The 26,942-nt window shown below is 37.3% G+C and overlaps 1 protein-coding gene across 6 annotated transcripts in view; it reads left to right on the forward strand.

Annotated features, from left to right (window-relative positions):
* The window catches only part of CNTN3 (contactin 3), a 327,555-nt gene that overhangs the window by 206,641 nt on the left and 93,972 nt on the right, over positions 1-26,942 (forward strand). For 5 of the 6 annotated variants that reach the window (XM_077858046.1, XM_077858048.1, XM_077858044.1 and 2 more), the window contains one exon: positions 25,844-26,047. In XM_077858046.1, the coding sequence (XP_077714172.1) occupies positions 25,844-26,047 (204 nt within the window). Of the gene's footprint in view, positions 1-24,214; positions 24,354-25,843; positions 26,048-26,942 lie in introns of those variants that run through there. The other variant, XM_077858049.1, reaches the window with a different exon arrangement.

A 26,942-nucleotide genomic window follows, 5' to 3' on the forward strand; every position in this document is an offset into this window, starting at 1 on the left:
CAGTCCCCACTGGGATTGAGCCCTGCATTGGGCTCCCCGCTCAGCAGGGAGTCTGCTTTGTTTTCTCCCTCTGCTGCTCCCCCTGCTTGTGTGTGGGGGCTCTCTCTCTCTCTCTGTCAAATAAATACATAAAATATTTTTTAAAATAAAACAAAAATAAAATGGTTCTAACAAATACTGTTTTTAAAATATTTAATTAGGCCCCTGAATCAGCTTGTTTGAGATAACTGTGTGAGAGAGAAAATGAATGAGAGTATGAACAAAGCATTCACATTCAAATGGAGGGATTAAAGACTGTGGCTGAGTGGTAAAAAATGGTTCTGTAAATACTGTTTTCCTAGTCTCTCTTTTATCTTGAGTACATACTTTTACAAAAACTAATTTGGTTATAATAAGGACTGTTTGAATCTCTTTTTTAGTATGAACAGTTAAAAAATTGTAGTTAAAGAAAAACTCATCTTCTGTAGTGATTGAGCTTCAAGAGTAAATTAAATTGGATCTTATTAAGTAGTGGAACCAGCATGCATTAAAATTTTTTTTTATATTTTCATTAATAACGGAGCCAGTCTCATAGTCTCCAGCCACATATAACCTGTCAGTTATGAAGCATTTCTCTTCAACAGGGTCACAGGTTTATTCCTCCTGAGTTTTCTTCCCTGCTCTTCTTATACAAATATTAATGTATCTTTAATAGAAGTAAGGAAAATTATGAATGTGTTCTTATTTGGAAATCCAAGGTAAAGGGAATCCTTCTTTGCTTTGATCTCATAGCTGATATTAAACACTGATCCACAAACTTATTCAAACATAAATACTATATTAAAGTATCCTTTGGTGTGCAAATCAGACTTTAAAATGTGATAGTTACTGCTGGATTATTATAAATAGTTCCTAGCAACTGAAATGTTTATATATATATACATATATAAACCTATATATATGTATATATATACATATATATATATACCTATGTAACCCAAGGTAATCACCAACACTGATTTATAAGGCTGAGTACTCAAGAGATTTCATTTTAGCCTTTGTAAAGGTCAGCTGGTATAGCATGCATGGTAATCTTAATCCTTAAATAGTGCTCTAATTCCTTAAAAGTAAACAAGTAAAAAGGGGCACATTGTGTTGCCATGGTTGCAGGGCATTAGGGATCACAATTACACTTTTAAACCTAAAATGGCCCAGTGGTTTTCACAATGGCCTGCAATCTCAATTCCTTATAAAACTTTCCAAAATAAGTCTTGCTCAAATAGGAATTTTCCACACCGGAGCTCTACAAAGGATGATTATTTTGCTAGCTAAAGAGAATGTGTTAATTACTAGGAAGCAGATTCTAATTGAAAGAGTAATGGAAGATACAAGACTTCTATCATGACCCCAACTGGGATGGTGCTCTTGCTTGAGAAAGCAATTTAATAGCAGCTCTGAACTTCAGTGTTCCCATCTGTTAAATGGAGATTATTAGGAACACCTTCTGTTTGAAGATAAACAAATGGGAAAGTTAAAAGGAAAAGAAATGGCATCTTTGAAGGAGCAAAGAAGAGCCTTATGTTAATTTGCAGAATCATTTCTTTGTATAAAATGTACGGACAAATTTTAACTAGAGACAGCATTCATAAATTTGTTGTTAACTATTTTAAGACCTAGTTATAAATCTCTACCCAAAACAGCCTAACCTTTTTATTTGTAGGCTACAACCAGACATAAGCAGCCTAGTCATGATTATTTGAGATTCCCACCACTGTAACTTAGTTCACCAAGCATTAATTTTATACCCACTCCCTTGCTGGGCTTAAAGGAGACAAACATAAATAAACACCATAGTTGCCTTCATGCTGCTCATAGTCTAAAGGTGGAGAAGCATGTAATAAAGACACTTACAAACTGGATGATAAGTAAGAAATTAAGGCTGAATACAGATTGCAAAGGGGGTAAACAAGTGAGACCTCAGGTTAAACTGCTCATGCTTTACCCCTAGTTAACAATCTTTAATATTTTTCCTGTCATGTAATACCTTTCCATCACTGCAAATCACTTTACCAAAAGTAAACTACTTAAGAACAGAGTTTGCAACAGTTTTGTCTTTTTTTTTTTTAAGATTTATTTATTCATGAGAGACACGCATAGACAGAGAGGCAGAGACACAGGCAGAGGGAGAAGCACGCTCCATGCAGGGAGCCCAATGTGGGACTCGATCCCCAGACTGCAGGATCACGCCCTGAGCCGAAGGCAGGCATTAAATCACTGATCCACCCAGGGATCCCCGAGACACACAGTTTTAAAACAGTTTTTAAAATTTAGACAAAATCAGTGGAGAAAAAAAAGTAATATTTTTTGAACACTCGCATGTTAAATACTTTTCTGTTAATTTTCACATTTTCCTCTTGACAAAAACCCTATGAAATAAGAAGTGTTATTCCATTTTCAGGGATAAGGAAACCCAGATTCAAAGCAGGAAAATAACTTGACCAGGGTTGACTAGCTATTAGCATGGACAGGGCCCAAATTCATTGTTGTTATTTGTTGTTGTTTTCTAACCAAGCATTTGTATAACTCTTACTAAATGCCAATTACCCTCATAAACGCTTTATAAATATGTGCTCATAGGGAGTCAGATTCAAGTCTGTATTGTTTGACTCTCAGGGCTAAAAAAATTAAGTAAAGTCTTAACTCACCTGGAGGTAGACTCTAATTATATTGGCAAAGAGGCAACAATTTTTAAGATAAACAAGATCGATAAGCAAAATGGGAGAAAATGGTAAAAGCTATGAAGGAAATAAACCTGTGACACAGTGACAGAGAGAGGAGGCTTCTTTAGATCCAAGGCTCAGGAAAGAGGCTAGTGCAGCAGAGCCCAATCAATGGCAAGAAGTTGGCCAGGGAAGGACTGGGGGTGGCGTAAACTTTGGAGGTAGAGAGAAAGCCAATGCCAGGTCCCTAATTGTGGTCCTTAGGAGTTCTGGGAAGAGCATGAGGCCAGCAAGTCTGGGGAGAAGGAGAGGTGGAGAGGAGGATGGGAAGATGTCCTCAGGTAGGCTGAAACCAGGTATGTGTGTATGTGGTATATATGTGTATAAACTTATGGCAGGCAATGTTGAAGGCTTAGCATACTGATTACAGATTCATGAATCAGACTAATCCTGATTTTGTTCTTCAAAGCCTATGTGTTACACTGAGCTTATGATTGGGTACATTTAAGTGAATTCTCATGTTTCTTAACCTCCAACACCATCCCACACTCTGGTGCCATAGAGATGAAGTTGACATTCTGGCCCTGAGATGCTTAGGGACTAGCCAGAGAAACCAAAAAGGACATGAACAGTTTGCAGGGAAGCAGAATGAATACCATAGGCGTGTGCAAACAAGAATCTAGATTTCTCAGGCTACTCTGTTAATTCCAGTTTTTGATCATTGTATCAACTTATATTATTTACATTTTATCTTATCACTCTTTTAACATATTTCCTTTTCATTATACATTAAACACTTTTATGTATTTATTTGTTTGAAATAATGAGAGTCCTATATTTATAGACTCTTCTGTAAGTTCAAAGCACTTTCATGCACATCAAATTACTTATCACAGCAGAGTAACAAGAAGTGATTAAAAATCATATCTTTATTTGAAATCAGAAGCCGGTGATCAAGAATAAAAAGAATACAGGTTTTACCATTTGTGATGGTTATTTTAACATTTATCACAAATGCTTAAAAAAACTCGCTTCAGTCTAGCTTTCCTGGTTCCTCCCCATCTTTTCAAATCAAATGACTAAAATGAGAGATTAGCTTTTCCTTTTAACATTTCAAAATCTTCATTTGTCTCCAGATAGACTTAATATACTTTCCTCAGTGTTTGCTGTTCTTTGCTTCCTTTCTTAACGTGGTTTAGATGATCATGAGCATCATTATCTTCATAATGACTTTCACTCTTGGCCAGACAGACAAATTGAGATTGAGTATCTTTTGTCCCAACAAAATGTACACTCTTGATGTCATTCAAATGATAGATCCTTTGCCATTTCACTCTACACCAGTTTAAAAAATAAATAAATAATTCTTCTGTTTCTTTTCTCTAAGAGCTTTATAATATATTGCTTCAAAATCACTTTTTTTCTAAATGCTAGATATTTAATTAATGTCTGAAGAGTGTATATATCTTATTGAGACTCAATAATGTTCCCCTTAATCAGATGCAGGCTTTTTTTTTCCTCTGTGTTATAGCTAGTAACTTACTACCCTTTGAGTTTTTGACTTACTAAATGAGAAAAACAATTTGTCCTTAAATTTAAATCTCAAAATCCCTTGCCTTATGTAGACTCATTTCTATATTAATTTAAGATGAACATCTCCACAGACTGGTCTAATGAAATAAGTGTATTATTATTATTCTTTTTGACTTTTCCCAGGAGGAAAAAGCAATTTTCTGGGTTCTCTCGGTGATGTGTCTTATTCTGCTACACAATATCCCCTCTACCTAATATGTAATCTTTTAGCTTTTTGTTATTGAGATTTTTATAGAATGTACTTTTATGATGTTCTAAGTGCTTTGAATCACAATTGTTGGTCTACTTTTTATTACTATTAAACCCTCAGAGGTATATCAGCTACAATTGTGCTTGTCATTCTCTATTCATTGATGGCTGGTAAAAGGTCAGGTTCAACATTAAAAATTCTGCAAATGGAACAGGAAAAACTCAGCACTGTCTGGCAGGTTTAGAATCACAGGACTGTTCTCAGCCCTTCCTCACTGTCTGACCTCAGCTGTACTCCTCCTCCCTTTCCCCACTGTGTTCCAGCCCCTCTGTTCCCTCTACATGGCAGATTCAATCCTGCATGAGAGTTGTTGTTCTGGATGTTCCTTCTGCCTGGAACTTGCTGATCTATCCAAGGTCTGCTCCTCCCTGTTAACATCACACCTCAGCTGAAGTGTTACCTCCTTTAATAGGCACTACCCTCGCAAATCATCCAGAAAAGGATGGCCATATCCGTGGAGAAATGTGCCAAGGGAAGGAACAGCAAATTAAAGGGAAAAGAAAGGAAAAGTTTTAGTACTGTATAAAAAGATTTTCAAAATGGTGAGATATGCAAGCATGCAAATGTAAGCAACAGCAATCAAATGCACACTGCTGGTAGGAGTATGGCATGGCACGTGTTCCAGAAAGCAGTCTATTTAATGTTCTTATAGACTCAGACGCTGACTTTTTGCTCCTCGTCATGTATTAAAAAAAAAAAAAAATAAATAAATAAAAAACTCTTTTGTAGCACAGTAAGGGTCCATGTTTGAGGATGTTTCTTTCAGTATTATTTAGACCACTGGAATGTTGGGAGCAACCTGGCAGTCCCTTAATGTATTAGAGGATAAGTAAATATAGTAAAAATGTGGTTAATATACATCAGGAAGTGTTGTACAGAGGTTACAAGCCACATGTGAAATGCCTTAGATGGAGAGACCTTAAAATAGTACCTGATTTTAAAAATTTAAGAATTAGATCTATAACACAATATCATTTATGAAAAACATAAACCAAATTTCTGAGAATGTTCTGGACTTTGGTTTGGGTGATAATTGCACAGATGTATGCATAATATGAAAACTCACCAAGCTTTATACTTAAAATGGTGCACTGTACATATGAATGTTAAACCTCAACTCAGAATTAGAAATGTGAACCCTATTCTTATTTACCTGCCCAAAGTAGTTCTCCTGAGTTGATTTTTATGACATCAGCATTCTAACATTTTTTCATAGTCACTATCATCATTTGATACTTTTCTGATAACTATGTTTGTTCCTTGCACTCTCTCTCACTACTAGAATATTAAGCTCCCTGAGAACAGGTAATTCCTCTAACTTGTTTGTTACTACATGACTCATACATATAATGGCACTGAATTCTCTCTGCCTTGTTCACTTATGCAGCATCCTGTACCTACTATCTAATCTGTCGGCCTTTTGTTAGTGGGGTATTTATAGAATGTGGTTTCGTGACATTCTAAGGGTTTAGTGGTTGCTGGTTAAGGATGGAAAGAAGAACAAGGAAGGAAAAAAAGGTGGAGGAGGGAGGGAAGAAGCATAAGTGGAGCAAGCAAGAGCCATTGGCATTCTTCCCTTGCCTTGTCACCTCCCATTTACATCAGTGACCTTTCTTTGCCTAACCATGGCTTCTTTCTGTGGGAGTAATGCCCTTTAAACTTCTCTACCGTCAATTAAATACTCAACATTACTAGACCTTGGTTTGGATTCTCTGTCCTTCTCTCCCCTACCCCCTCTTATTCCCTCTTCCTCTCCTTTTCTATTCCTTTTCATACCTTCTTTGTCATTCCAGGGCCTGTTTCTACTTCTTACAGGGGGAGAGTCACATAACCATACACATCGAAATTAAGAGGTGGTGTGTTAACAATCTAAGTATGAGAGTGCAAAATAATACTAAGTATAACAATAGCTGGGGCATCTGGGTGACTTGATCAGTTAAGCATCTGCCTCTGAGATCTGATCTCATGGTCCTGATATCCAGGTGGGCTCCGTGCTCAGTTGGGAGTCTGCTTCAGATGCTCTCTCCCTCTCCCTGCCCCTTTTCCTGCTCTCTCTCTCTCTCTGTGTTTCAAATAAATAAATAAATAAATAAATAAATAAATAAATAAATAAATATTTGTAAATAAATACAATAATAGCTAAGATTTACTAAGTATTCAGTCTGTGCCACTGAGATATATTCACTGTTTAATTTTCACAACAACTCCATAAAGGTCAGAGATGTTATATTCCCCATTTAGCAGATGAGAACACTGGAGCTCAGTAAATCACATGGTTGATGGGCAGTAGAGTCAGATCAGCGTATGCTTCGAAGTGCTCCTGTCTCCCAATCCAGGATACACATATTTACAGAATGTCCACAGTCTTGGCAATTTTATGTCTTTATGGGTATTGTACCTTCTGTCTTCTGTAACCTGAAACAGTATCATCATAAGGAGGAAGCGTGTGGTTAGGCAAAGCATAGATTACTCAGGTGGAGCCTGTTTGCATGAAGCAGGGCTGCTAACTTCAGCGTAAATCTCAAGATGATCATAATGTTTTATCGGGCTGCCAAACGCAAAGTTATTAAAATACCTTCATTCATATTAGAGGCTGTTATGTGTTTAATTCCTCTAGTAAGACACATCTCCGGTAATTCATGACCAGGAATGGGTTCTTATTATACTTCAATAAATAGAGTACTGGCAGAGAAGCTAATAAATGTAAAAGAAAATACTTTCAGAGTGCATAGTGCCTTTATAATTCTACCTTTTCCCCTAAATTAACCTTTGTATTGTGATTTTGATTTCCCAGTTACATTTACCCATTTGTCTGAACACTGCTAAATCTGACTTTTACGGTTACACCATTACCATCTTTATAATGACATGATCTGCGCTGGGCAAGCATAGCACCTGCTAAGTGTTCAGTGTATAGAACGTAGGTGGATACTGTTGACTGGGAAAGGTATTGGGCTGACCCGGTTTGCCTGGCAGGCCATGGCTGGTGTGCTGTACCTGTTGACCGTGTGCAGGTCCCCAAAGGAGTTCTTTCCTGCTGCCATTTCTGCTTTGCCTGACTTTGCTCTGCCTGACTTTGGGATTGCATTGTGGAGCTTCCACATGCATCGAATCTATTTTTTGATTTTATATGTTTCCCATGCAGCTCAAAGCTTTCTAGGGCCTCATGAATGGAAGAACATTGACACAAAGAACTGTGGACTCAGAACCAATTATTCTGTCATGAAATAGCCTTTTCTTCAAAAAGAGCAGACTCTCAGCAGCAAGATAAAGACTAAAATGGCACGCTGTTAGGGCTGTTCCGTATTTTCTATTGAGTCATACCCTATAGCAAAAGCTCTCATTTGGTCCTGGGTCCCACCCAGGTCAAATGCTGCAGGATTTGGAATCCAGCTCTACTAGAGCTCTGAGTGACCTGTTGGAGGAATGCCCTGTAATGAGATTGCTTGACTAACAAATGACATTTTTGTTCTTAATAGTTCATAGAGAACTTTTTGAAGATCATCGTATACAATTCCCTGTACCATTTAACTACAAGGGGAAGTAAGTATGATATGTGACTAAGGGATGAGTTTGAAAGAAGAGAGCTGAAAAAAAGGCAAAGGTGTAGTGTTGACTCCTCCAAGTTATTATCATGCTGGTTCCCAAGAATCTTAATTACATCTTTCAGAAGCGTGTTATTTATTCCAGAGGGAATAATAAGGCTTCCTTCCAAGTCGTTAGGCTTGGGATCTAAATTTTAGGCCTTCACTTTCTCTTTTTTTATCTTGGCATATGGGATAAGGCTTGGATTAAAGAGAGAGGAAAGATTGATGACAAGTGTGAGTTAGTAGGTAGTAGGTATGCCAGTACTTACATTTCAAGATCTGGGGCTTAGGAATCAGCTGGGTTCCAGCCTTGCTTCCCTGCCTTACTCTGTGTGAGATCTCATATAACCATTATGGGCCTCAGTATTCTCATCTGTAAAATGGGAATAGTAGCTCCTACCTCATGGAGTGGTATGAGCATTAAAGGAGATACCAGTATGCAGTGATAAAATACCTGACACAGTCATTTCTCATTAAGTAATAGCTGTTATTGTTACTACTGTGACTGTATTTGCTGTTGTTATTATAAAATACTCTACTCAATATGTGTCACACTTTTCGCAGCATAGCCTAAAGCTCAAAAATTGGCCATGACCCTTCTCTGAGTCACTTTTATGTGCCATGGTTGTTGATGTAAAATGGTTTTTGAAGTAGACTTTCTGAGCCAGACATTCTTCCTATTCCATTTTCTCTCATGTAACTAGAAACCTCATACTTAGCAGTGTGTTAAAATAATTTACAAAATTAATCCAAACTCGTTAATTCAGTGACACTAGCAGGGTGATTTTAATTTAATTTAACCTTCTACAAATATAAAAGCCAATGTAATTCCATAAAGTTTGCTTATAAATATCTAGCATACAATATTTGAGAGATAAAGGTCAATAATTTTAATAATTAAAATTATGTTTTTAATACTTTCATTTATTCTGTCAGTAACTTGCATATGAAGTCAATTGAAGCTGCATGCTGACAATGTGAATACAAAGAAAAATTAATCCATAGTATGGGACAAATGCCAAGAATATACATATCGATCTCTAATATGGAAAACAGTGGGAATTAGCCTCAGTAATCACATTAAAATTTGGTAACTAACATAAGAGATGAAGAAAAGAAAGTCTGGTGGCATAATTGTCCTTTTCTAAATACATTTAAGTGATGGCTGAATCTGTCAAGAATCTCATTTCCCTGATTTTATCCAGGACTTGCTGCCACGTGGACGACAAGAGTGCTCTCTTTGTTGAGGTTGTAAAGGCCAGTCGATTTTCTCTTGCCTGTGTGCCTGTAGGCAATTTTGTGAAATGTCCTGTGAAGACAAATGGATAGAATATATTTTGTACCCAAAGTCTATTTTAGCAGTCCCTTAGAATATAACTTACTGGGATATATTTGTTAAAATAAATACAATTATTAGCATTTATTTTATACCTTTTTTGAGAAAGTTTGTAATAAAAATAAATATGGGATTTTATTTTATTTTTCTGTGTATCTTTCTTTTTTTAAACAGGAAAAACCTTCAAGTAGGCATATGCTATGATTTGTCTTGCACTGAGTTTTTTAGTCATGTTTAAAATATTTGAAATTCTAAAATCGGCGATATGACAGCCACTCACAGCTGAAGTATACTCTTATCATAAGAATTATGTAATTAGGGCAGCCCCAGTGGCTCAGCCACTGCCTGCCTTCGGCCGGGCCATGATCCTGGAGTGCCAGGATCAAGTCCATCGGTCTCCCCACAGGGAGCCTGCTTCTCCCTCTGCCTGTGTCTCTGCCTCTCTCTCTGTGTCTCTCATGAATACATAAATAAAATCTTTTTTTAAAAAAAGGAATTATGTAATTAATCTTTCAAAAGATGTTTGTCAACCCAATAAATTTCTCATATATTAGGTTCTCAGATATTTACAATGTAGACTTTTATTGAAATTCATGCTCCTTTTTAATTTCAATATTAGCTTATTTGGTTTTGCTATCTCTCACCCACCCTTTGAGATGTACTAAGGTAATTTTTAAGTCATTGAATTGGTTTTTATCAGAAACCATCATGGCACTGAGATAGGCTAATATCTGGCTAATCAGCCTGTAGTAGAGCATCCTGACACTGCCAGCAGCCAGCAGAGCTGCTATGAGCTGATCATCCACCTTTGAATATTCTCCCTTTCACCCCTGAATGAGAATTCATCAATTAAAGAAAAGGAGAGAACATTTTTAATTACCAGGATCCCATTTTCTATGTATGATGTTAAAAATGTTAAATATAAATTGTTTCTTTTCCTACCTGTGTCATTATGTTTCCATTAAGGTTCAGGAGTGAAGTAGAATGGGGACCTTCTCTCATATTCATTTAATATCTGCATATTACCCAAAACAATGGCATGGAGATGAGCATTTAATTAACAGCTCTTCTGATTTTAAAGGGAGAGCGAGCTCTCAATATTCTCATAGGGATATGATGAGATATTTCCATTACTTAAGAGTAGAGACAGTGAACTGACATTTAGAAATGATTGTTCCCATTAGGAAATATTTCCAAAGCAAGTTAGAAATCGAAGTCCAAATCATTAGTAGCTTCCAGCGCCATGCAGAGCAAACATACCCACTCCCCAGCTCACTCAACACCACCTGCACTGAGAACCCTGTTTTTGCGGGAAATTTAGTTCATCTGATTAATTTAGCAGAAAGGATGCAGTCAGTGTTTTGTCATGCCTGCGTTTTGAATATTTTTGGGTTCCAAGTTTGGTCCTATTACCTTTCCATTGAAATTAGTCCATGTAACTTTTTCAGAATGCTTACACTGGCTTACATTTTCTCTTGAGAATAAAATTTTAATTCTAATTTTTCTGTTTAATTATTTTATTCTTCTCTGGTTCTGCCACTTGTTTTGATGAAAGTTTATTCTTGCCACATTTTCTTCTCTTTTTATATCTAATGGTATCTATATATCCAAAAGTGTATACCTTAGTATCTGCTAAAAGTACACTAAAATACTTAAAAAACAATTCCCACCACTCAACCTAGTGGGTTATAGGTGTCAATCTCCATGCACATTATCATTTTTTAGAGCTTCTCACCATCAATGAAGCATCGAAAATTTGTTTGACACCTATTTGCCTTGCCCTCCCTACCAGGATCTTAAGCTCTTCCAGTTGGTTTGGTCTGCTCCCTAGTTCTGCCAGGGAAAATTCTATCTTCACTCCTTGAATCGAGGTAGGCTAGTCCACTTCAGAGCCCATGTTATTCAGCCCTGCCTCTCTGCTTTCTTCACAAAGCCTACATTTTGCATAGTTGACTTCTTTGTAAGGACCCCACAGAGGACAATCCAACAAGATCAAAACAACATCAAAGACAGTGACAAAAAACATAAATATTTATTGAGCACTCACACTATTTGTCATGCATGCCTGTGAGTGCTTTGTATTTTCTTCTTTAACCCACACGCCAAACCTATGGAGTAGGTGCTATTCTTATCTTTATTTTGCAAAAAAAAAAAAAAAGGGGAACTGAGGCATAGGGAGAAAAGGAAATTTTCCCTAAGGTTACATATCTGGCAGTACCATAACCAGAACTGGATCCTAGTCATGGTTTTGGGGGATTTTTAAAAAATAGTTATTTGGTTTTGGTTGGTTTGTTTGCCTTTGACTCTTGTTTTTAACCAATACCCTAGCTTGTCTTTCGTAGAAGTGAAACTATAAAGGAGATTATTCAGTATTTTAAGGAATGGAAGGTATCATAAACACCAGTATTCCCCAACCCTTTTAAATTCATGGGTTCATTTTAATGTCACAATGTTACTATCACATGATTGAGAAGATACAACGAGAAGACAGTTCTGTGTAGTGGCTTGGGCTCTGTTTCACATTGCCTGAGTTCAAATTCTTCTAACTTTATTACTTGGGGCTTCCCTAATTGTCTTAGTTGCTTCATCTGTGTAAAACAGGATGATAACAGTATTTGCCTCATAGACTCTTATGAGGATTAAATAAATTAATATGTAAAGGTGTTATCGGTATCTGGTGCTAAAATCAATATCAGCATAGATTATTTTAGATTATTAGATTAAGTGTTCAATTTAGCTATTTTTATGGCTTTTTGTATTTTGGGGAGAGAAAATACATGATACCCAATATATGATACACAAGTCCTGATATATTTAGTCACACTTCTTTATTTAATATACATTCTTGTCAATCACAGTGTAGCCTACACATTTTAAATAACAGGACATGTCTTTATGTTATATAACATATAATTTGTTCAGTCTCTCCATCAAGTACAGCATGCATATGGATTCTCTAGTCTTACAGCAATTGCACAATTCTCAGAGAAGCCATATTCCACAATTTGAAAACCAAAGCAATCTCATGCAACCCTCTCCTTTTTCAGGAAAGGGAATCTGAGACCAGTGAGTTTAAGATAATTTATCAAAGACACATAACCTAGAATGGGACAAAGTAATGTCTAAACCTCAAATCTCATGACTCTAACATGGAAATCCTTACTTCCAAAGATGTCCCAAAAAACTTATTTCAAGTTGTTTTTACAGTCCGAAAGATGGCTTGGTCAAGCACCATGTGTCCTTAAACAGTATTTTATGCTCTTTGAGTTTATGTTATCCCCATTATCTTTGCTGTTTTTCCTCATAAGCAATAAAAGAAGTGTCCCTTTGTATCTTTATATATCAGAGGCTGAAAGGAACTTTGGAGCTACAACAGAACAGTTTCCATGTTCTGTCTACCTGCTGTCATTACAAGTCATCAGGTACCCTACAGGGTTAATAATCAAATCCTTATTGCTAAGACCGTTCTCATCACCTTCATACATTTTCTCTGGTGAACAAATGGTACAAAAACATATTTTCTAACTGGAATTTGAAATTTTATTATTTTTACCAGAGCCCAAGTATGTTAAGTGTCTATGAGTGACAGAAATAAAATATAGTAGCTACAAGGTTGCTTGATCAAAAACATAGCATGCTAAATATTCTTTGACGTAACACATTCAAATTGAAAGCTAGGAAAGCCCTTAATGCCATGCCAGTGGAAGGTCAACTAGTTGAATTTATAAAATAGAGAGATGAAGGAAATGAACATGCTCATAAATTTTCCAGAAGGTATGTTGTTGAAGTAAAATATAGCGTAAAACGAATATGAGCAATTTCAGTAATTCCCAGAACCTTATACTACATATGGTCTCAAAAAAATTAAATAAATAAATAAGACAGGAAAAGTGTCTAGAAGCAGAGGACTAGAGTTCCACGGGGTAACGAAAATAAATGCATTGCTTTCACTTAGAATACCAACTGCTGAAACGTAACTGACAGAAAGGTATTTATATCACTTCAGGTAATATTAAGGGAAAAGAATCAAAATAAGCAGGGTAAATCAGCAAGACAACTTGTTCAATGTGAATTTATTTAGAAAATAAAAATGCAGTATTGTTTGGGAGAATAAATAGATGAGGTAATACTGGATTAGGAAGGAATGAAGTTCAGAATACTTCCAGTGAAAGAATCAATGAACATTTATGTCAAACAGATTAACATTCCTTCGTAAATTTATTCTTGACTTTTATCAAGGCAGAATCTAATGTTCTTATACTGTAGATCTGCATATTTACTTCTTGGAAAGAAAAGCTTTTCATCATATTAGCTGAAGAGCACTCACATGATGGCTGTTTTTTCTTTTCACAAGACCTATGTCCCCTTTACCAGCAGTGCTTTAGACAAAAATGTTTGAAAGAGGGAGCAGGTGGTTGCTTTGCATTTCTTTGTATTGTTTTAGGTAAATACATTTGGAGCCGAGAGAGAGAGAGAGAGAGAGAGAGAGAGAGAGAGAAGAGAGAAGAAAAAAACAAAGAGCCAGTGCTCTCACACTATTATAATTTGTTTCTTATTTGAAAAATGTAAAAAGAAAGAAATTAATTGATGTAGTAAACATAAACTTGACCACATTTTAGAGACAACTGTCAATAGGACAATTAGATTATATTAAATAATTGAGCTGGTTTGAAAGGTCATTGTCTTTTTTTTTTTTTCCAACTGAAGATTATGGCATGAGCTTTGCAACCTTCTGCATAAGGCACAAATGAGCCCAGTTACTGACTGAAGTGTAATTAGGATGCATTTTTAAAACTCTGTCTGCCTCAATGGACTCCTGTTCTACAATTTTGAAAATCACAGTGAAGCCAATATTCACCCAATATTTTTATATTAGAAGAAGATTCAGATTAGAATCCTACTGGTCCCCTTATGAATGACTAGAAGAGTCATTAATCCATTAACCAGATATAGAAAAATAAGGGCTTCATAGCACTGGAATCCAGTGCTAAAGAATTCATAGTTGAAATGCTGCCTTTGACACACTCTCTATCAGCTTGTTATTCATCTATTCTTACACCTCTGCATTTATTGAGCAATACAGTGCACATTTATTAGTTAAATATGATGTTTGTAAACGGATAGCTGGGACGCTGAAAAATAAAATGGGGATAAGGAAAACCTACTGAAGTAGTAAGGGTAAGTCTACTATTAGAAATTAATATTAGATCAAAAAGTTCTTTGTAAAATAGAATCTCACATGATATGAATACCCATCAGTTTGAGGTGCTCATAATGTCAGGGTATGGACAGAATAAAAGCAATATATTATTTTCTTCCTAACTTTTACTTCTTACTGTTCCTGGATAGTATAAATTGTAAAAGGGTCCCTGAATTACAACCATTCAGATACTTCTCTAAGGATTTATCTTTCATTGACCAGAAATCATTCTTTGCACTGAATGAGGTATACTATAAAAAGAAAGCAATTAATAGAGAGGGATCAAATATAAAGTTACAACAATATTAAGGATTTGATAAATAAGCCAATTGGTCAACATAGTAAATCTTTAGAAACAAGGATCAGAAAGATGATTTCCAGAAAACGTCAAACATTAAGCAAATGAGAATTTTAACTAAAGTCTGCATTTGAGCAATAGGCTTTTATTTCTTTGTGGTATTTCTCTCTAACATCAGCAGGGCCTTTTTTTTCAGCTAGGTTATTAAAATCACAGAAAAAGCTATAGCAATTGTTTTCAGGCTTTGAAAGACATTTCTACAGAGTGATAGATTTTTCCCTGGACATATCTGCATAGCCAAGTAGGCAAGGACTAGAAACACTGGAGGCAGAGAAGAAATGTATGTGTAAACATGTGTGTTTATAATTGAGCATAACAAGGAAGGGATCAGGAGGTAATGGTATTTTTCTAACTCCTATCTTTTTTCAAAACCTACAAACTGTTATCTATATTTGACTTGAACCCGAGGCTGCTGTAAAGTGTCCTGAGTACATCTGTTAGTACCTAAAGAGGTTGGCATTTATAGAGCCTTACGGATGAGAAGGACAGGAATTACTTTTAATGCTAGATTTGGGGGGGCATTCTGTTTTGTTACCAAGTTTATGTACTCAGATATAATTGCATAACCTGCCCTAATCAGACATTTAGTCACTTTTTAAAAATTAGGTGACTTTGTACTATTTCAGAAGTATACTTTATAATGAAACCACTACCATTTAAAATCTATTATTCAGAGAAGTTACAGACTCCAGAGGGTAAAGATCTATTATAAAATGTTTTTATATAGTACTAAACTATTTTGATGAACAGTTTGATGTGCTATTAATGGCAAATAGTAGTACTGTGTATGTATGTGTGTGTGTGTGTGTGAGAGAGAGAGAGAGAGAGAAATATTAATTTTTCATCTTCCTGAGAACTCATTTATTGTACTCAGTAAAAAGGCCCCTGTGATTTGGTAGGATGACTTCATCCTCTGCTAATAAACTCATTCTATTTACCAGTGATAGTGGACATTTTATTCTGCTATTAAAAAAAAAATCACCCACATAGCAAGAAGAGAAATTTCAAGTGCTCATGACATTCCTTAAGAAAATGAGACCTAATGACGAATGCACAGTTATTGTGATGCTCCTTTATCCACTAGTCCTTAATTATTCCAGTTACTTTTATTACATGTTTTCCCCATCTATAGAGTTCTTTTGTATCATTTGCAACCCAATGAAACCCCTGTCTGAAATTAGCTTCTGAGAGTTGATGTGGGATTTGTAACCCAAAAGTACTACCTTTGGATTCATTAAAGGGTGGGCTTATACTAGGAAATTTCCATTTTGCAAGGACAGTGTAAATTCTGCATATCATTTTAATAGCAAGGCAGGTCAATCAAATTATAATTGGCTCCAATTAACACTCTCAGGAGCTGTAGGATTCCTTAGCTTCTCCTGGATTGCACTTAAAAGGAAAATGTTATTTACTGTCACTGAAGTCATAAAAAATGTCCATTATTCAGTATAAGTGATGAGGAAAGTGCAAACCTGGCAAGAGGGATTTGACATAGAGTTAAGATCTGCACACCAATATACACATTGCATCAAGCATGGCATTGTGCGAAATGTGCTGTTACAAAGCACTTTCTTTTAGCTGCACAAGCAGGCCTTGGCAATGAAACTTGTAGTCATCCGCAGCATTTGGGTTTTGAGCTAATCTTAAAATTGCTTTCTACCATTTTCAGAGCCTTGAACTCCTTGGAAAAGCATATTTTTATCATAAAAATGAGGAAGCAGAAAAGAAATGCATTATATTCCCAAGTCTCTCTTACCTTAGGATCTGACTCTTATCATTTTTGGGGTTTCTGCCTGAGTTTCATCATATAGCAGAAATTCCACACACAACCCAGGAGTTGCAGTAACTGCAGGTTGGGTCTGTGACAAGACAAGATTGTCCTGTCTTCATAAGACATCAGAGTAAACTGGCCCGTCCTGATTAGGTATTATTTTCTCTTGGAAAAACTTAAACTACTTTCTTTAACAATGACATGCTTCTTTAGCACCCTGGTGAAGGGAACTAGGTCAGTAAATGTCTTGCCCATTTTTTTTGCTCCTTCCCATTCTCAGTTACCTGAAATCATTGCTGCACACCAGAGTTGGAGTGTCATTGAAGTTGGCGCCCACTTGCACGTACTCATCATGAGATTTTGGAACAAGGAGACAAGGGTGGGGTCAGTCCATTGAAACAACTTGTATTAAGGATGGGAGAGGGCTCGTTCTCTGGGGAAAATTAAAAAATTCTTCATGAGAAAAAGAAATGTGTGGGTCCAAGCAAGAATAAAGAATGACCTCTAGAGGGCTCCCTACATTTCTGCATCAACAGATATGGAGGAAAGAACTCTGGCACCACATCAGTTTTTGTGGCCAGGGTACCAGGAAAGAGATGAAGGAACTTGTTAGAAGAGCTTCCCTGGCATTAAAAATGAAGACAGGAACACCTGGGTGGCTCAGTCAGTTAGGCTTCCAACTCTTGGTTTTGGCTCAGGTCATGATGTCAGGGTCCTGGGATCAAGCCCTGATCAGACTCCATGCTCAGCAGGGAGTCAGCTCTAGGTTCTTTCTTTCTCTCCTTCTGCCCTTCCCCCAGGACTCTTTCTTTCTCTGTCTCTCTAAAATAAGTAAATAAATATTGAAAAAAAAAAGAACACAGCCTTGTGGAGTAACAATACAATGGGAGATGCAGGGACCCACTGAAAATATTCCTGTTTCTTAATATATTTATTTTTTTAAATTTTTATTTATTTATGATAGTCACACACAGAGAGAGAGAGAGAGAGAGAGAGGCAGAGACATAGGCAGAGGGAGAAGCAGGCTCCATGCACCGGGAGCCCGACGTGGGATTCGATCCCGGTTCTCCAGGATTGCGCCCTGGGCCAAAGGCAGGCGCTAAACCGCTCCGCCACCCAGGGATCCCCAATATTCCTGTTTCTGAAAGAAAATGGTAGAACCAAAAATGATGATCAGAAAACACATCAGAAAACTGCGTTATCTCTTGGAAACTTTTGTGAAGCTATGGAAATGACTCGTGTATACTCTCAAAAGGTGACGGGGCTAAAGCAAAAGAGAAGAGTACAGAAGATTAAGGAGACTGGCCTTTGTGAAGCTTCATGTGGTGGTTAGGACAATATGACAGCCTTATAAGGAAGAGAGGAGTAAAAGTAAAGTAAGGCAGGTAAAGGTCACCGAACTCATAACTTGGTCCTTGGCTAATACTAACCTAGAACACAAATTAGCAAACTTTTTCTTAAAATTTTAGTCAGATAAATATTTTAGCCTTTATGGGCCATATAGTCTCTGTTGCAGCTATTCAGACCTGCTTTGGTAGCATAAAAGCAGCCACGGACAAGAATAATTGGATGAATGTGAGTAGGTTCCAAAATATTTAGTTTACAAAGCAGATAGCAGATTAGACTTGATGCTGTAGTTTTACTTTGCTGACTCCTGGCTTAGAATCAGCCCAGAAGTATGAAAAGGTAAAGGAATGACATTTTTAGTTTTTTTTCTTTTTCCTCGATCATTGTTCTCTTTATCTGAGGATCCTCAAAAGTCACAGTTTAGTACTCTAAGTAAAAATAAATTAGACAGACATTTATGGGCTAACAAGGAAACCTGCAGTATATGTAATGTTGCCCTCAATGCAACAACTTACAAAACAGCTTTTGAAAGACAAAACAATGAAATGTTGGTGATGTCCATAGATACCTTCTGCTTTGATGATACAGACTTTTCAATCCTAACCAGTGATGTTTTGCTCTTTGAACCTTAAATTATCTTCAGTTTTCTACATGGCTTTCGAGTTATGTACTGCCTCAGACCCTCCATCAGTGAGTGTCATCTCTAAGCTCCATAGTAAAATTTCCTTCCCAAATGTCTGAATCAATGAAATAAATCTTGAATGACATCCAGCAAGTTCCCACAAACTCCTACTATTCCTTCTTTTCAGGTAGATCAAACTTTCCAGTTGGCACCAGAGAAAATAACCAAGGTTACTTCTACAGTTTTGTTCAACTGCAGTTTTATTTGACAGCTTCTTCTAGAAAATGCCTATACAAAGGATTAAATCTCCCTCATAGTAGAATTTCATAATGAAACTAGAAATAAACCCTTAAATGTCACTAGTATATGTATTAATGTATCTCCAGATAAACACTAGAGTGACATATTTCCTGTTAAATTGACTGGCCTTGTACTTAAGTGACCTGGGAAAGAATGTGGCTGGAGGAGTGATGTCATTCATCACATATTACTTTTTTAGAAAGCAGTTTCCACACTTCATTATCTTAATTTATGGCTCTGATTGGTAAAGCCTCTTTGCTCTCTACTAAAAAATATTCACATACCTAATATTAACGTAGTGTTGTTAATAGAAAGCCCAGTGGCCAAGTAGTTTTGGCATAATGTGTTTGTGATTTACACCACAGGTTATGACAGATTTTGTAAAGTCTAGTTTGTTTGAGTATATAAAATTATCATCTTTATTATAGCTTTGTATTTATCATCATACATAAAATGATGTTGAAAAATCTCCAAAGAATGCTGATTTGATGTATATTTTACTTTGCAGTGTACAATTAATGTTTATTGCAAATGCAGATTTTTATGATAAGTAAACTCTGATGGTATTACAGCAGATTTTTTTTTAGTTTAATCAGAATGCAATAAATCACATAATTCTCTAATGTTTTCAATCAGAGTGATGCCATACATTTTAACATGGTCATGCAGGCAATAAATGAAATACTGCAGATCTTCTCTCTGAGACATAAAAGTTATGTCTCATTCCATCTCAATAAGAAAGTCTGTAAAGAAAGGTAGGTAGGTGCTACAAATTTCTGTTGTAGCTGTCATGACTGTATATACCATATTAAACACAGGTTTGATTTCTTTCTGTAAGTTGTCAAGGGTCTGAATCTTTGTGTGTTTTTGTTTTGTTTTGGCTTTTTTTTAGTGGGGGGAGGGTAGTGCAGTGGGTGAGGGAAAGGGAGAGAATCTCAAGCAGACTCCATGCCCAGCATGGAACCCAAAGTGGGGCTCAATCTCATGACCCTGAGAGCATGACCTGAACTGAAACCAAGAGTCAGAAGCTTAACCAGACTGAGCCACTTAGGCATCCCAAGGATCTGAATCTTTGTATAAAACAGAACACTAATTCGTTCATTTGCTTTGAGGTTGTGATTTGCTCTTTTGGAATACCTCACCCTTTGCCACTGTATTGGTCTTAAAATCACTTTATATGAAATAGGATTCTTCTGTAGGCCTTCTAAGTGCAGGCTTTCTCTTTTTTTTTTTTTTTTTTTTTTGTCTCTGGTCATTGTTTTTCTTTGGAAATTTTCTCTCTACCACTTAGCACTGCACCTAGACTTAATAATAACACCTGATTGTTACCTATTATCATTATTTCTATTGGTTTCCTCTTGCTAGTATGACAAATTACCACAAATTTAGTGCTTTAAAACACCATGGATTTATTATCTTACAATTCTGTAAGTCAGAAGTCCAATACAGGTGTCCCAGAGCTAAAATCAACATGCCAGATGTTGACAGGGCTGCTGAAAGCTCCAAAGGCTCTAGGGGAGAATCCATTGTCTTGCCTCTTCCAGCTTCTAGATGCCACCTGTTTTCCTTGACTCATGGTCCTGTCTTCCATCTTCAGATTGAAGTGGGAGAGCTAGGTTCTTGTCTCACTGAACCGAAGAATGAATCTCACAGACAAAGGAGAGTGAGTAAAGCGATAGAAGAGTATTAAGCAAGGGCATAGAAAAAGCTCCCGGGAGTGAAAGGGGTCCCAACAGGGTTGCCAGCGTGGGCCTCCCTCCCCTGACAGTTTTTTTATTTAGAACTGACTGGGAACCTTGTGGCTTTATCATTCTTGAGATGCCCTGGTTTGAATAAGGAGTGGTGATAACATCTTTTTTTTTTTTAAAGATTTTATTTATTTATCCTTCAGGGACACAGAGAGAGAGAGAGAGAGAGAGGCAGAGACACAGGCAGGGGGAGAAGCAGGCTCCATGCAGGGAGCCCGACATGGGACCCAATCCCGGGTCTCCAGGATCACACCCTGGGCTGAAGGCAGCGCTAAACCGCTGAGCCACCCAGGATGCCCGGTGATAACATCTTTAATGGCTTCATTTGGGGTCTGGTCATTTTTTGTTGGTCACAGGCAACTATCACGAAAAAAGAAAAAAAAAAAATCCTCCCCACCCACACCAAGGCAGGGTGGTCTGGTTTGTTCTCTTTTCTCTGGTTTCCTAACATCTCAGCATTTTGGGAATTTCTCTGAGCCTGATCACATAGTCCGTTATCTATCTCTCCCTACCTAGCCCCACCTGTCCCTTCCTCAAGATCAAGAGCATAGCATCTTCAAATAGCACTCTCTGGCTGACGCCCCTGCTTCCACAGTTCCAGTTCCTTTTCTCTGACCCTCTTGCTTCCCTCTTACAAGGACTTTTAGTATTACATTTCCCCCACCCCTGATAATCCAGGATAATCTTCCCATCTCCGTATCCTTAATTTAATCACATCTGCAGAGCCCTTCTTTTCATGTCAGGTAATATGTTCAAGATTTCAGGGATTAGAGTGATGAAATATTCTAGGGGTCATGATTCAGCCTCCCATGCCATTATTAGGCCCAATCTCTCTCATACATTTACATTTAAAGGTCTCACCTACCCATTGGGCATTTACTTCTAGGTTACCTGCCTGATTCTCAAAATCAATTTATAGTACAACCTCTTCCATCCCTAAAGTGGCTCTTGTTTCTGCTCTCTTGTTTTTCCTGTTTATCCCAGCTCAATACCTTAGAGTTCGATTTTTGTGCTGCTCATCAAAGATCCTTTTTTCTCCTGTAGCTGTGAGAATATACTATTTGGCAGAAATAGTGGAGGAAGACCACTATGGTATTCTGGTTATAATATATTCCAATAGTTAGGCCATAGTATTGCACTTTTAATTCAAAAGTATACATACTATGCTATTAGGATGTGAAGAGAGAGGGAGTGTTATTGAAAACTCTTTAAAATTTCTTTCTACAGGGGCACCTAGGTGGCTCAGTGGTTGAGCCTCTGCCTTTGGCTCAGATCATGATCCCAGAGTCCCTGGATCAAGTCCTGCATCAGGCTCCCTATGGGAAGCCTGCTTCTCCCTCTGCCTATGTCTCTGCCTCTCTATGTGTGTCCCTCATGAATAAATAAATAAGATCTTTTTTTAAAAAAAAAAAAAGTCTTTCTACACTGTTTAATATACAGGGAGTATACAGTCCACATGATTGTGTGAAGATCACATATACAACATGCCTTGGGTGATGGTTTACAAATATAATAAACCCTTTGTAATTCAAGGAATACCTGTATGCTATTCTGAGATAGATCCCAAATCTGCCTGATTGTTACACAGTTTGTCAAAGAGGAATGCAGGAGTGCAAATTCCTGCAAAAGAGCAGCTTTTCTCCACTGCATTCTCAAGTTACAAGTAAGTGATGGCTTTAGGGCTTCTGCTCAGTAATATAGCCTAGGGGGATGAAGATTCTATTGTTTCTAATTTGTTTGGTGGGGATCTCAGGGTGGGTTTACACCATTTTCCTCTGGGATGCTGATTTGTCAGGGCTTGTGTGGAGGGTAGGTGCTAAGAATCAATTAGGAATTAGTTTGTAAATTTGAAAAGTCTGAGGGTGAGGTGAGGGGATTAAACAGTTATTGAAAAGGAGGTCAGTAATAGAGGATATTTCCTGAGGGTCTAAGGGAAGGGGCAATTTCTAACACAGAGGAGAGTCTGTTACTCCGTTTTAGCAGCATTGTGTCAGTTCAAGTGTTCTGAGAAGCAGACTCCAAGATGGGATTAGAGGATCAGACTTGCTATTAAAAAAAAATAATAAAGAAAAAATCCTGGAGAAAATGCCTGTGAAGGTTAAACGGTGAAGAAGCAGAAATTGGTAGAGGAAACTCCAGTCTGAAATTCAAATCTACTATCTCTGAGCAAAGAGAGGAGAAGAAAATTTGGATAGGAAGAAAGCCAAATCACTGTGAAGTTCTGAGAATATCATGACCATTACCTGATGGGACGTCTCCAACCTGAATTGCCCAATGGGGGACATCCTGCAACAGGGGGAATGAGCCAGCATGAACACCCCAGTGGGGTTCATCGTTTAGCTAGAAGCAGCCCCAGGAAAGTGTAGCCACAGCACTCCACTCATAGGCTAGCAGGTGGAGGCCACCAGTTAACTGTGTTCTATGAAGTTCTCCTGAAGTGAGACCTAAGTGGGACACTTCCATATCTATCACAACCCACCCTTCAATCCAGCCATATTCACTTCTCCGTGCTCATTTTGTGAGCAGCTTAAAATGATTTTAATTTTGACTTTCTTCTCTTCTAACAGTCCTTCATTACAGGGGTCATATAAGCAAAGCCACCATAGTATCTGTATAACAATATAATGATAATACAATATTTAAATCTTGAAAGTATTGATTTGGGATTTAAAAAATGCTAAAGTGGAGCCTTACAGCATTTCAGTCAAAATGACATATGTAATATTTATTCCAAATTGTTGCATGTGCTTATTGATCAGACATTCTCCTTGCTATATAGTATTTCTTACATGAATTTATTAGATTTTAGGTTTTTTAGATTCTGCATCTGCGTTCTTCCCACCAGCAATTCTTAGTTTAGTATAAACTGGTTTAATAAGGTTGATTTCTTGTTCTTCACACCCAACTGAGGTATGTTATGTTGGGGAGCAGTGGAAGTTTTACACTTACTGGATAAAAGGGATATTTTTAAATTAAAAAAATAAAAGAGAGTGAGGCAATCCTATTAATTTCATGGATAGAATACTTTGAAAGGCAGAATGAGATGGCTTTGTCTTCTCTAAAGCAAGGTGAGGTTACAGAGTTAGGGGACAGGGGATGTTGGGTGGGACGGCATGCTTAGTGCAACAGGAAGAGCCTGGGGAACTGAGGCTTCCACACCTGTCAGTTTCAACAATTGCATAACTAATCCAGCCTCCCTGACCAGCATTCTTTAACTCTGTGGTTTATTTAGTACTATTTTAAGAGCAAAGCACCATCTCAGTAAGCATGAGGCTAGCGGGGGAGTGTATGTTTGAGACACGTTTCATTTTCATACAGTCCAACAAACAACTTTGGATTTCACAGCCTATCAGGTGACTGACTGAAATTTCCTGAAACACCCTACTGCTATTATAACGTGATGTGGAGAGCAGTTCAAGGTTAAAAATCCGTGTTTCTAAATGTGCTCCCAGTTTGCCCTTGACTTGCTAACCTTTGGAATCATCAAACATTTGTATTTGCTTGAAGGCAGAAGGAAGTCAGTGGTTTCTCATTGCTACCAGGTACTTAACATTTTCTCTTCCCTGCCAACTTTTCATATGCTCTTCACTTCATCTGGAGTGCTTTTCTCCCTGCCTGTCAGAATGTTCTTCTATCCTTTAAGATCTGCTGTTTAGTCATGAGAGAATGTCACCTGTCCTTCCTCTGAAATCCAGAGTAACTCTCACCCAGACCTTTTACACTGTCTCGTTGTTATTTGTATACTGAGTTACTGTCCACCTCTGCCAAATGCGAAGATCCTCTGCCACTGAAGTAATGTCTTAACTATATTTTCAATTTGTTACTAAATTTATTTTGATTACATACATTTTCCAAAAATTCTTTTGAAAAAGCATTACAGCAACGAACCAATACAATAAGGTTGATGAAATTGTAAAACACAGTAGGGCCGTGGAAAAAAAGGAATCAAATAAGCCAACCATGGTTAAGTGTGCTTAAATTACAACTTGCCTCTAAAAAATACGGGCATCTAGAACAATGCAGCATTGTATGATTTACCCTCATTATCACAGAGTAGAAGAACATTATTAGTTCCTTTGGAGAAAGTTGGTTTACCTTGACCCAAAAAGTCAAGAAAACTCTCACATTGGACTTTACATAGGAGGTAATAGTGTAATTATATCCTTAATTAACTCAATAAATGTTTACTGAGAACTGTTCAGTGTCTTTGGATATTCCATTTTGCTAATTGGGTGGGGCAGGGCAGTCAGGATAAAAGTTGACCTCAATGTTTACCAAGCAATGGAAGGACAGATAAGGAGACCATTACATACAAAGCAGTAAGTGCTTTAACCTATGTGAGCTTAAGAGTTGCTCTAGAATATAGGAGAACCCACTCTGAGGACGAGGATGAAGGAAGACCCGTCCTCTCTGAGGAGGTGATTCCTTATATTTGGAACTAAGCTTTGAAAACCATCTGGAAGTTACTCTGGCAGAAGGGGGTTTAGTGTTGAAAGGTTGTGGGAGAGAGGCAAGAGAGTGAACAGAAAACAAGGACACTGCAGCCTTCTAGAGCAGCACATGCAAAGGCACCCACGTGGTAAGGCTTTAAGCAGGGGTCTAATTGTGCAGAATTTCCTATTCAGGTTAAGAAATTTTGCATTATTCTCAAGAATACCAAGAAATTACAGAAAAGTTATATCAAAAACTGACAGGACGGGATCGGTAATTTGAAAGAGTGTAGAATGTGTGGTGTGGAGACACAAAATAAAAGGGAGGAAAACCGAAGCGAGAGAGACTTGTCAGGAGGTGTCAGGAGTAGTGATAATGATGATGGTGATAATATTGCTCCCACAAGAATGCTAATCGGCAGTGTCCTCCACCGTAATGCAGAATGACCGCAGAATCAGTTCACAGAACTCTTTCTCTTCATGACCTGCAATAAATGCACTCAGCATTGCTTTGCAGTAAAGGTGATTTTGTGTATTTTTTAGTTATAATATGGAAAACTTTCTTTAATGATGGAATTTCTTTTACCCCCAAACTTTGTTAGAACTATCATATGCTTGGATCTTCAATGAATATCCATCATTTGTTGAAGAAGATAGTCGGAGATTTGTCTCTCAAGAGACAGGCCATCTCTACATAGCCAAGGTCGAGCCATCCGATGTGGGTAATTACACATGTGTGGTGACCAGTACAGTGACGAAAGCCAGAGTGCTGGGCTCCCCAACTCCTCTGGTGCTACGTTCTGATGGTAGGAAATATTTCAAGGTGCAATTCTAAATGTAAATGTTGGGAATACATCCAAAAACAAAGGGAAAAGGTGAAAAGTATATCATGGATTATTTCATTTTGGGGCAAACAAAAAAAATTATGAGTACAGCGATGCAGATTATTTCATTAACATAGGTCCTTGTTCCTAATCCTTACCCAGGACCAGCTTCATAGTTTTTAAGGACCAGAGCAAAATAATAATCGTGGATCCATTGTTCAGAAATTATTAAGAATTTCAAGATGATGATAGGAGACCATCAAACCAAGCATGAGGTTCTTCTGAGCCTCTGGCTCAGGTTACATTGTCATGAACCACTTGTCCTGATTTTGGTCACCTTGAGGTTCTTAAAAGTTTGGTTGTTTTGTTATAGGATATAAAGTATCTCTTAAAAATGTTTTCAAATGTACTCTAGATTCCCAAAGCTTACTCATTTTATTTTTTATTTTTTAAAAAGATTTTTATGTATTTATTCATGAGAGACACAGAGAGAGGCAGAAACATAGGCAGAAGGAGAAGCAGGCTCCCTGTGGGGAGCCCAATGCGGGACTTGATCCCAGGACCCCTGGATCATGCCCTGAGCTGAAGGCAGATGCTCATTCACTGAGCCACCCAGGTGTCTCAAAGCTTATTCATTTCATAACTGAAAGTTTGTACTCTTTGACCAACCTCTCCCCATTTCCCCCACCTCCAACAACATAGTCATAATAGTTAATAATATTGTACTGTATATTTGAAATTTGCTGAGAGAGTAGACCTGAGGTGTTCTTACCACAGAATATTTAGAAATTAAATGGTATCTATGTGAGGTGCTAGATGTGTTAACTTGACTGACATAATCATTTAAGAATGTATATACATATATAAATCATCACAT

Source organism: Canis aureus, chromosome 19 (genome assembly GCF_053574225.1).
Source record: "Canis aureus isolate CA01 chromosome 19, VMU_Caureus_v.1.0, whole genome shotgun sequence".
Taxonomy (NCBI): domain Eukaryota; kingdom Metazoa; phylum Chordata; class Mammalia; order Carnivora; family Canidae; genus Canis; species Canis aureus.